General features: G+C 40.9%; 1 protein-coding gene across 1 annotated transcript; it reads left to right on the forward strand.

Moving 5' to 3' along the window:
- The first annotated feature begins 900 nt into the window (after positions 1-900).
- Positions 901-7140, forward strand: LOC121879341. Its single transcript, XM_042385943.1, has 3 exons — positions 901-973; positions 2628-2880; positions 3001-7140. The coding sequence occupies exons 2-3, from the start codon at positions 2643-2645 to the stop codon at positions 4629-4631; spliced, it is 1869 nt and encodes a 622-aa protein (XP_042241877.1). The 5' UTR covers positions 901-973; positions 2628-2642; the 3' UTR covers positions 4632-7140.
- The last annotated feature ends 5672 nt before the right edge of the window (positions 7141-12812 follow it).

A 12812-nucleotide genomic window follows, 5' to 3' on the forward strand; every position in this document is an offset into this window, starting at 1 on the left:
CAGGTAACACCACGGTCTGGTACAACAGGTAACACCACGGTTGGGTACAAAAGGTAACACCATGGTCTGGTACAACAGGTAACACCACGGTCTGGTACAACAGGTAACACCACGGTCTGGTACAAAAGGTAACACCACGGTCTGGTACAACAGGTAACACCACGGTCTGGTACAAAAGGTAACACCATGGTCTGGTACAACAGGTAACACCACGGTCTGGTACAAAAGGGTCTGGTACAAAAGGTAACACCACGGTACAACATAACACCACGGTCTGGTACAACAGGTAACACCATGGTCTAACAATAGGTCTGGTAACACCACAGGGTATAGTAACACCACGTCTGGTACAACAAAAGGTAACACCATGGTCTGGTACACAAGGTAACACCACGGTCTGGTACAAAGGTAACACCATGGTCTGGTACAACAGGTAACACCACGGTCTGGTACAACAAGGTAACACCACGGTCTGGTACAACCAACACCACGGTCTGGTACAACAGGTAACACACGGTCTGGTACACAGGTAACACCACGGTCTGGTACAAAAGGTAACACACACGGTCTGGTACAACAGGTAACACCACGGTCTGGTACACCAGGTACAAGGTAACACCATGGTCTGGTACAACAAGGTAACACCACGGTCTGGTACAACAGGTAACACCACGGTCTGGTACAACAGGTAACACCACGGTCTGGTACAACAGGTAACACCACGGTCTGGTACAAAAGGTAACACCATGGTCTGGTACAACAGGTAACACCACGGTCTGGTACAACAGGTAACACCACGGTCTGGTACAACAGGTGATAAAGAGTGACAGCGAGAGAAGCACTTGCGACACAGGTGCTTGTTACTGTTACCAGTATCAGATCTGGTTGGTTCCGCATAACCTCTTCACTACGAGACGTCACAAGCTTGAGCGAACACCTCTCTCTTCCCTAATCTAGCTTGGCCAGCTCAACAGTGAGTCTTATTATTAACCATTGCGAGAAATTCTCATTTGACTTAAATAACTAAATACAAATATTATTGTTGTAGACTTGTGACTTGCACGTATGACTGAAAACTAAAATGCCTTACATGTGAAGCACCTTGTCAACATCATCCTCAACTTCTCAAGTGAGATTCTTTGTTATCAATAGAAGAAATCAACAAGATATGGATCCCAAAACACTGGCTGGTGATGTAGTGATAGGTATGGTGATGTATGGGAAGGAATGGTGGTGGAGTTATGGGTATGGTGATGTAGGGGAAGGCATGGTGATGTAGTGATAGGTATGGTGATGTATGGGAAGGAATGGTGGTGGAGTTATGGGTATGGTGATGTATGGGAAGGAATGGTGGTGTAGGGGAAGGTATGATGATGGGGAAGGTATGGTGATGTAGGGGAAGGTATGGTGATGTAGTGATAGGTATGGTGATGTATGGGAAGGAATGGTGGTGGAGTTATGGGTATGGTGATGTATGGGAAGGAATGGTGGTGGAGTTATGGGTATGATGTAAAGGAAGGTATGATGTAGGGAAAGGTATGATGATGGGAAGGTATGGTGATGTAGGGAAGGTATGGTGATGTAGTGATAGGCATGGTGATGTAGTGATAGGTATGGTGATGTATGGGAAGGAATGGTGGTGGAGTTATGGGTATGATGTAAGGGAAGGTATGGTGATGTAGGGGAAGGTATGGTGATGTAAGGGAAGGTATGGTGATGTAAGGGAAGGTATAGTGGTGTAAGGGAAGGTATGGCAGTGTAAGGGAAGGTATAGTGGTGTAAGGGAAGGTATGGTGTTGTAAGGGAAGGTATGGTGGTGTAAGGGAAGGTATGGCAGTGTAAGGGAAGGTATAGTGGTGTAAGGGAAGGGTATAGTGGTGTAAGGAAGGTATGGTGGTGTAAGGAAGGTATTATGGTGTTGTTGTAGGGAAGGTATAGTGGTGTAGGGAAGGTATGGCAGTGTGAAAGGTATAGTGTGTAAGGGAAGGTATGGCAGTGTAAGGGAAGGTATATTGGTGTAAGGGAAGGTATGGCAGTGTAAGGGAAGGTATGGCAGTGTAAGGGAAGGTATATTGGTGTAAGGGAAGGTATGGCAGTGTAAGGGAAGGTATGGCAGTGTAAGGGAAGGTATAGTGGTGTAAGGGAAGGTATGGTGGTGTAAGGGAAGGTATGGTGGTGTAAGGGAAGGTATGGCGGTGTAAGGGAAGGTATAGTGGTGTAAGGGAAGGTATGGTGGTGTAAGGGAAGGTATGGTGGTGTAAGGGAAGGTATAGTGGTGTAAGGGAAGGTATGGTGGTGTAAGGGAAGGTATGGTGGTGTAAGGGAAGGTATGGTGGTGTAAGGAAAGGTATGGCAGTGTAAGGGAAGGTATGGTGGTGTAAGGGAAGGTATGGTGGTGTAAGGGAAGGTATGGTGGTGTAAGGGAAGGTATGGCGGTGTAAGGGAAGGTATGGTGGTGTAAGGGAAGGTATGGTGATGTAAGGGAAGGTATGGTGGTGTAAGGGAAGGTATGGTGGTGTAAGGGAAGGTATGGTGGTGTAAGGGAAGGTATGGTGGTGTAAGGGAAGGTATGGCAGTGTAAGGGAACCCCCATCTTAAAACTAAATCTTTCTTTCTTTCTTCCTCAGATAAAAATAGTCCGGATGAACCTTTACTCTGGGCTACCCAGGTTGTTTGCGGCCATTGTGGTGGTGGCTCTCCTTGCCTTCATTACTATTTACAAGCATTTTGAAGCACCGCTGGGCGCCATTGAGATGGTTGCTTATCCGTGTCCAATTAAAGCAAAATGCTCCGTCAAGCGAGAAGTTTTGGAAAGGCAGTACAAGATGAAACTAGCAGAGGCAATATATTCAGTACACCAGGCTATATCTCCCCACGCAGGTCAGTAGCATACCGTCATACCTATACCTATGTTTTAACTGGTTTCATGTCATACTCATTGCATGTACACAAGCACGTGTGCAGGTGTGTGCATGTTCCTAATATTCACCCTCTCCCCAGGGTTGGAGGCGATGGTGAAGGACGACTGGTGGAAAAAGCTGGTGCCCCTGATGGCTGAGCTCGACCCCAGGATGTCCCCAAACTCTTCCTCCTGGGACTACTCTGCCAGGATCCCAGATATGGGTCCAGCACCTGTCCTCCCTAACAAGACTAGGCATGTCTGCCCTGAGATGTATTTTGGTCCTAAGATGGGTTTCCCCTTCCACCAGCACGGTATGGAACCAGAGAACTGTACATATGTGCCGCCATTCGCACGTGTTCTCACAGCTGTGCTACCAGCCATGTCTTGGCCACCACAAACCATTAATTTTGTCATCACCCAGATCAGAAAATGGTATGACATACCCATTATTGTTATAATTCCTAAAAGAGTTGTCGTAGATCCAACACTAAGGGATGTTAAAGCTTTGAAGATCAAAAACGAGACCTTAAGTGGAGGTGACTTGCTCAACAAGGCGGTGGAGATGGTAACAACACCGTATGTGTTCATGGGCACGTCACTAGCACACTTCAGCAACCAGTCGTCCCTGGAGCGGCTGGTAAGGGTCCTGGATGAGCTGGAACATGTGAAGGTGGCCGGGGGTGCTGCCAGGGACCTCCAAGGCCACTGGATTCATGGTTGTCTGCAGCAGCGCATGGCAGACTACCAAGCCACCTACACCATGGGTTACTATTACTCTAAATATGAGTGTATGTACTGTGATGATGTGTTGACGCCTTTTATCACTACTGTCAAGCTGGTCAACAAAGTGGCCTTCACTAGCAGCCTCAGCGGCCCAGCCGTGTATCGTGACTGGTTGGCCAAGGTACGTGAAGCGGGCCACTTAACCATGGTGTGTCCTGACGTCATGTTCTTCCTCACTAATCACGTCAACATGACCAGTGAAGACTGGCTGCCTATGGCGCGTCACTGGGCTCTCGAGAAGGTCTTCTCTTACACCGGACAAGTCCATAATTTCTCCTGTGATGCTGTCAACATAACCTGTAAAGATGCTCTCCGGATTTTAAGTTCCTACCTCTTACCACCTTGCTGTAGAGCCATCATGGAACATAACCTTGGCTTCCTGATGGACTATGCAGAGGCAAATGACTTGGAGTATGAGCTTCAGGCAGGCTCAGCCTTGGGGGCTGTTAAACTGGGAGGTTATTTGCCCTGGGATTTTGACATGGACATCACATTTGACCGGAATGACTACCAAAAGTGGTTGAGATTGCGAGGTAAATTTCTAAGAGATCGTAACTGTTACTTAAGTGTTACCAAACCTCGTGTGTACTTCTCTGTCCATTGTCCATATTTTTTTATAGAATTCATCACTTTTGATTATTTAAACAGCAGGCAGTTTTTGCCTATCGAGTACAGAAATATTCCAACAAAAGTTATGTATGGGGGTCACTGGACTAAAGTTAATGCTAACCCAGGGTTACACAGTAGAAACAAATTAGGCTTGGAAGATCTTAAGCACGCAGGGCACTGGAGAACTGCGAGAGTGGTGAAGGCAGCGAAGGCGAGGGGCGGGTATGAGAACCCAGGTGTCTGGAACACATGTAGAAAATCTAAACACCACTCATGTCTTGATCAATATCCTGGTGATGGCAACTTGCCCTTTATACAACCTTTCCTCCACCCTTAGGATGGTAACTAGTTCAGACATGTCCAACCCACTGTCTCACCTCGGCCGCCACCCCTGCTGACCATCTCTCCACTACCAACAGCAAATGGAGCAGTTTAAGGAAGCCAGGGGACAAGGGAAGCACGTGATGCTCAGCCATAAAACCATTGTTGTGAGGGACTCTCGGGCACCACTGTAGCTGCCCCCCACTCCCAAGGTCCCCATAAACCCCCTGCCCCCGTCCTCATTCAGCCCAACATAAGAGTAATTCCCCACTTGATGTCCAACTCCTCTGCTGTGGGAAACAACTACCCACACAACTAAATGACAGGTGCTCCTGTCACCCAAACTGGGAGTCACCCTCAGCAACACAAGTCATCTTAAGTGTTTTGATTACAGCATTTGTGAATACATTACCCTGCACTATTATAACTATCTTCGACACCTTAGTAAACCTGAATTTTTGCTGTTCCTTAAACAGTACCAATGTTTCTACACTGATGATGCTGGTGTTGTTCCCATGGATTTACTGGACCGTATGTGTTACACCCCCTTTACCCATGGTGACAACACAGTACTCCCTCATATTGACCTTGATACCTTTCCACAAAAATCACTGGGTTACACCAAGCCCAACTGTAACGGTATTACTTCCTAACTCTCCTGAGTTTAGCTATAGCTCTCTACTACTGTACTTCATTCCTTCTCTTTAATTACCTATACTGTCAACAGCACTGTATTTCCCTTCACTTAGACATCTTTATAGAGCTGTGTACAGTACAATATACTGTATCTTCTTTTGTTCATAAATCTGATGTACCGGTACTTGGGTTCTATGAGACCAAACTCACTAACAATACTAAACACTGCAATAGTATGTGGTGGTGTTGCACAATGTCTTGATACTAAGTAGAGTATATAACACTTTCGTAAGAGAGGTTTTAAAGGTTCAGAAGGAGTTCATGGAGTGTTAACACTTAAATACGTAGCGATGCACAAAATATTTTGATGGGAATAATTTATAGAAGGCACCATATTAATGTAATGAACTTTCTTGATAAAATATCAGAATTAATCTCTATCATAGGTTTGGAGAGGAAACTTTGCTACATCACAGGAGACTTCAACCTTTTTCTACTAAAATCAGAGATGGACACCTGGGTGATAGACCTTCTTGGTACTTGTCATTCTAAGCTCTTCAACACAATAACTAAACCCACTAGAGTAAATGCTACCGTGATAGATCATATTTGGTCTAACAACACTCCTAACATTCGTGTGAGTGGAATTATTTATAACAATATCTCAGATCACTTCCCATTTTTGCCACGTATAAAGCAGTCACAAGACCTGAAAGGTCTAGTAATGTCACAATAAAATACAGAGACTACTATGCTGACAATATATTCCTGTTAGAAAACAATTTAATGAATGCTAAGTGGGATCTTGTCTATGCCTCTGACAACCCTAATGTGATCTACTGTAACTTCCCTTGCATCTTCAATGCTAGCTTTGATAAATGCTTACCCCTTAAGACTAAGCTAGGAAAATGTATATCTACCTCCAAACCCTATAGAGTATCACAAGTGAAATCAAGGCAATGATAAAAGAAAAACACAAACTCCAAAGAAAATTTGCAAAAAGAGATGAAAGAAATTGATTATGACCAACACTTGATATATTGTCATTCACTGTGGGGGGCCTCTGGCACCACTAAAACAAACCCTGGTTGCTGCCCGGAAGAGAGTTGTGCAGAGAATGACCACTTTAAAAAGAATAATAAATAAATAAAATATATTAAAACGATCACACAAACGAACTATTTGCTAAATCTAAGGTGTTAAAATCTTAGGATATCAACATTTACTGCTGTTTTCCCATTTGTTTTTAAATCAGTTTATCACTTGATTGAGAAAATATTTTCAGTTCTGGAATAACCAGAGGATTGAGACATCCAAACCTACTAAGATCACCTCCCCATGCACTCCTCTCAGTCCCAGACCTACATAAAATATCATGGTCTGAAAGTGTGGAACAACTTAACCCCACCCACATCTATTGTCCAAGTATTAATAATTTTTTAACAAATGCTTTACAATTTATACTTTCACTTTACCATTGGAAATCATTATACGTACCATATACAGGTATTGTCAGGTTGACTTAAATTATCATTGCAATATGGTAATTATATATGTTGCCATCAAGACATGTGTGTCTGTTCCTTTGTTCCATCCCAATAATACCCATGTATCGCTTCAACCCACTATCAGATTACAAAACTGTAGATCAACTCTACTGTAAAAATGTGTATATACTATTTAGAAATAAAAGAAAATTGATAACTGTGGTAATATTTTAATACTGTATGTATTCATCAAAACATGTTACATGAATTAAAAACACCACTATATCAGGTGCCACTAAGAGGGTTCAGGCACTCAACTTGGCTCAATAGTGTTCTTAGTGTTCGCTCTGTACAGTATTTGTATTTTTCAGGCTAAATAAACTGTTTCAATATGACCTATAAGCATGAGTTTCCTTCACACACTACCAGCGAGACAGACCAACAACCACATGTTTCCTTCACAACATGTTACATGGATAACCTTTAAGTTCAGTATTTATAGGAAACCTACTAATATGAGTTCATATATTTATTATTATTCTGCCCACCATAGTAGAGTCACAGTTAGTTTTTCAACAATATTTTTACGTGTTCTACAAATATGCAGTCTGGAATTCATTGATGAGGAATAGAAATATATCTATAATATTGGATTGAATTTAAAATACTACCCAAGACATTTTATAGACAAATGCCTTAACAATGCTAAGAAATCTTTTTTTTAAAGAACTGATCCTAAACCTCCCGTAAGAATCTCTTAGTACTGTATTATCATTTAACAAAAATTTTCCTCAAATTCCTTGGCAATTGAAAACCTGAAACATAAATGCAACATTTAGTAACTCATGCATAGTAAAATAAATGTGAATTAAGAACTCCCCCAGCAATGCAGGTGGCTGCATTTACATAAGAAAATAAGAACATAAGAAAATAAGGAGTCTGCAATAGACCGGTTGGCCTGTGCAATGTGCATGGCAGCTCCTGTCGAGAGTTACTACCACTCTCTATCATCCATGAATCTATCCAGGCATTTACCAGGTTCCTTGCAAGGAATGTAGAAATATACTCTGTTACGCCGTCTCTTAATTTACTTAAATATCCAGGTTCTAGGCGTAACCAAACAAAAATTAAAGTAAATTAAAAGAGAATAAAAATAAATAAAGTAAACCTTTAGGAATTTAATTGATTAAATATTAACACAATAAAGAGCCTCGTAGGCTGTCACAACAAATTGATTCACCATCGAAACTTTTAAGACACAAATGATACTAAACATCCAAACATCAAAAGAATAAAAATAAAGCATTGGATTACGTTAACACTGCATAAACATATAAAAACTATCACTGAAATTAACTAACGTGAAACAACACTGAATTACTTGAATACAACTAAGCAAATACTGATGGACGAGACATAAATAGGTACTCACATAGATATACCACATTGGTGGCGACAGGAACAACACAAATAAATTAAGTATAAGTAACAAGTGACACTCAAAGGATGTGGACTGTATGACAAGAGGACTGGACTAACTCAAGTCAGTTGGTGGGTCCTATATATAAGGTCGGCTCCCGCCACGCGACCCGCCGGTGGGTCGTTTAACGATGCAGATGGTCGTTAGAGAACAAAGAATGCTGGTTACAATACAAAATAAAGAAATAAGATGGGCTTGAACAAATAATGACAGTTAAAACCTTAACAGCACAGGGTAAGGTGATTAGAATATATAATAGTAAATTTAACACATCATTACAGGAATAATATGGAACATGGGAGTATGTTATATAAAAAAAAAATAGAAAAATACGACACGGTCGTAACAACTCGTATTCTACTTAGGTCAGATGGGAAAGGGTCTTATAGCTAGACTTAAACAACATATAGTATTAGGACAGTCTAGGAATCCTATGCTTTGTTCATTCATATGAGAGATAATAAGCATTGCATTGACTGGGTTAATGCCTCCTTAATCTAACCTTGTAATTCAATTGTCAGTAGCAACATTATAGAATCAAGCCTCATTAAACATACTGAATCTGTCAACATGAATTTGAGTAATGGTATGTACAAATTGGACAATTTTGTGATTAACAAGATTTGTCACTTCCTTATGACCTGAATATGGTGGCCACCTGCTGTCCCTAGGGACTTATCTCACGCTCCTTCTTGTCTGTACTCACCCCTCAAGATGTGAATTACATGGTAGTATATATGTGTATATATATATATATATATATATATATATATATATATATATATATATATATATATATATATATATATATATATATGTGTGTGTGTGTGTGTGTGTGTGTGTGTAAAAAGTCAAAACTCGCAGAAGATAAATATAAGAACTATAAGAACATAAGAATGGAGGAAACTGCAGCGGGCCTATTGACCCATACTGGGCAGTCCTGTTTATACCCAACCCTATTGCTCAAGGGTATATCCAACCTATGTTTGAAGCAATTCAGTGTATTCGAGTTAAGATGATATTTGGTAACTTGTTCCATTCATCACTACTTTGTTTCCAAACCAGTGTTGACCAATTTCACGCCTAAATCTAAATTTGTCTAATTTAAAACCATTGTTACGAGTTCTGGTTGGATAATTTGAGTACCTTTGTAATGTCCCTTTGTTTCTGCCTTCCACTTATACACCTCTATCAGGTCGCCCCTCGCTCTACGTCTCTCGCGGGAGTGAAATAATTATGCATTAACCTGTCTCTATACTCAGGTTCCTAATGCCCGTGATTAGTCTTGTCATTCTTTCTGAATTCTTTCCAGGATTCTATATCCATTCTGTAATGATGTGACCAGAACTGAACTGCGTAATCCAGGTGTGGTCTCACAAGAGAAGATACAGTTTAGGATGACCTCTAGTCCTGTAACTAACACTCTTGTATGAACCCAAGTACTTTTATTAGCCTTGTTACGAAAAACACATTGTTTACTTGGCTTAAGTTCCTACTTATCATTACTCCTAAATCTCTCGCAGAGTCGGATTTCTACGGCATCGTTGTTCATCTGGTATCTGGTTTCTGTTTACATCTCCTATACTGAGTATTTTACATTTGTCCATGTTGAATTTCATCTGCCATTTTTCAGACCATTCGAAAAATTTGTTTAGATCTTCCTGTAGTTTTGCCGAGTCTCGTCAGATTTGATAACACTTTATTTTAGTGTCATCAGCAAATTTACTTATGTTGCTGTTCATGCCGATATCTATATCGTTTATGTATATAATAAATAATAATGGTCGTACTGAGCCTTGGGGAACTCACAGACGTTGCTCAATGGGACTTAGTGCAGTTAGTGCTCACTCGCTGTTTCTGTCCTGTAACCACGCCATCCATTTGGATGTCACCTTGATGCCATGAGCTTTACCTTTCTAATTCTTGGGGACTCTGTCAAAGGCTTTGCTAAGTAGAGATATACCACATCCACTTGTGAAGCCATGCTGGAATCATTGATCAATCGGCTTCTCCAGGTGATTGAATAGAGTTTGAAATGATTGCTTCTAGTAATTTGCCTACTATTGATGTTAGACTGATTGCGGTAGTTAGAGGATAGTGATCTATCCTCCTTCTTGAAAATCGGTATTACATCTGCTATCCTGGATTCTGGTACTACACCTGTTTTAAGGACATGTTAAACAACTTTCCTAAGGGCATACTAAGCTCTTCCTTACATTCCTTTAATGCTCTGGCAAATATCTCATCGACCAGGTGACTTATTAGGCTTTAGTTTGTCTATTTGCTTACTAACATCGTTACTAGTCACTACTATCTCACTTAATTTGTTTTCTTCACTATCTCTGAATAGAGTCTGTGCCTCGGGTATCATGTTTAAATTTTCGTGGAAAACTGTTGAAAATATATTTAAAATTATTGCTCATTTCTCCTCGTTATCAGTGAGCTCGCTGCGGAGTCTGACCGGATTGTCCAATCTTTTCTCGTTTTTTAGTTTGATACATTTGGTAGCATCCTTTGGGGTTTGTTCGCCTCCCTTGCTATCTCTTTAATTATTCCTCTTGCTTTCCTTATCTCGGTTTTAACCCTACCGCCAAATCCTATAATAGTTCCCGGAGGTGAATTTCGCACGATTTTATCCTTCTACCTATAGCCTTCCTTTGGCCAATGATGTTCTTTAAATAATTATTTATCCATTTAGTCATTGTTGTCTGATCTGAGTTTTGTATGGTATGTTCTGCCTTTGTATTAAGTAACTCACTATTTAAATGTCGGGAACTCGACAATGTCAGATCTCGTTATCAGGTCGGTGTCATCTGTCAGGTTCATGGCCAGCGCCGACATCCTCTCTCAGCTGTCTCTTAACTGTCAAAGTTTGCCTTCTGAAATCTGGTACTTTAGTGGAATTTTCCCATGTCTGCCCTGAAAAATCAACTGAATGATTTTTTAGACGCAGTTAAAGTTCGGATAGCATTGAGGTTGTTCGACAGAACTAAACTAGTATATTTAGTTCTGTCGAACAGAGAAACCCTGTAATAGCAATGTCGAGGTAGGAACGAACCTCAAACAGCGATCACAAAGAAATTGCATATAGGTAGAATATTTATAGTAAGAGGAATGTAAAGAGAGGAAATTTGGTAGCGTTGGTTAGTTATTTATACTCATTTATCTTATACGTCAATACATATATACAGTACTACATTACGTCCTTAAGGAACAACTTCTCAAACACCACTTCGATACAACTATTTATTAATTCACTCAATGACATGGACACATTAATATCAATATTATATCGGAGTTACTAGCACATTATGTTTACGTTACTCGACACTGACTCTCGGACACAAACATGGAATGAATACACTTCCCACAGTAGGTAACTCACCCTAGGGATAGTTCTGACAAGACTCACATTTGACCTGACGGAGGCCCAGTGGGTGCTGGCTGGGCTGTCTTCTATGGGAGACTCGCTAGCTGGTGACGCAGGGGTCAGGCGGGAAGTCTCCCTCCCGACCTGGGGGAGACGAGCGTGACTCTGTGTGAGTGAACAGAATGACGACCCAAACGGGAGAGAGATGAGTCGGACGAGAATAATGAGTGACCCGAATCAGAATAAGAATGACCAGAATGGCCTCGTGGACAGGACTTCAGGGCCTATATATGGGGGCTCAACAGCCAGAGGGACCTCCGCCAATTAACACTAAACTGGTTAGATCTGGACAGCTGTGGTCATGCCCGGGTGTGTCTTGGCCAGGTGTGGTTGTAGGTTAAGTCACCTGCTAACTCAAGTAATTAGTGGACGAGGTCAGGTCCCTTGGTTCCTGACCCAGGGTGTGTTAACCTGTGTTACGACCATGTCTTATTTTTCTATTTTTTTTTGTTATACAACATGCTTCCATGTTCCATATTATTCCTGTAATGATGTGTTATATTTACTATTATATTATCTAGTCACCTTACCCTGTTCTGTTAAGATTTTAACTGTTATTATATGTTCAAGCCCATCTTATTTCTTCATTTAGTATTGTAACAAGCATTCTGTGTTGCTCTAACGACCATCTACATCGTTAAACGACCCATGTTCACCTGCTGGTCGCCTGGCGCCAACCGACCATATATATAGTACTCCACCTGTAGACAGAGGCAGTTCAGTCCTCTTGTCATACAGTTCACATCCTTTGAGTGACACTCGTCACCTGTTACTTATACTTAATTAATTTATTTGTGCTGTTCCTGTCACCACCAATGTGGTATATCTATGTGAGTACCTATTTATGTCTCTATGTCCATCAGTATATACTTAGTTACATTTAAGTAATTCAGTGTTTCACGTTAGTTAATTTCAGTGCTAGTTTTTATATGTTTATGCAGTGTTAACGTAATCCAATGCTTTATTATTATTCTTTTGATGTTTCGATGTTTAGTATCATTTGTGTCTTAAAAGTTTCGATGGTGAATCAATTTGTTGTGACAGCTTACGAGGCTCTTTATTGTGTTAATATTTAATTAATTAAATTCTTAAAGGTTTACTTTATTTATTTTTATTCCCTTTTAATTTACTTCACTTTTACTGTTTGGTTACGCCTAGAACCTG

This window comes from Homarus americanus, unplaced genomic scaffold (assembly GCF_018991925.1).
Source record: "Homarus americanus isolate GMGI-L3 unplaced genomic scaffold, GMGI_Hamer_2.0 scaffold16894, whole genome shotgun sequence".
Taxonomy (NCBI): domain Eukaryota; kingdom Metazoa; phylum Arthropoda; class Malacostraca; order Decapoda; family Nephropidae; genus Homarus; species Homarus americanus.

What these genes read in the sequence shown, in the direction of transcription:
- LOC121879341 (XM_042385943.1), top strand. Translation starts at nt 2,643, where the DNA reads ATGAACCTTTACTCTGGGCTACCCAGGTTGTTTGCGGCCATTGTGGTG. An exon ending in GGCTATATCTCCCCACGCAG is followed by an intron (nt 2,881 to 3,000) that starts GTCAGTAGCATA and finishes CCCTCTCCCCAG; the next exon opens with GGTTGGAGGCGATGGTGAAG.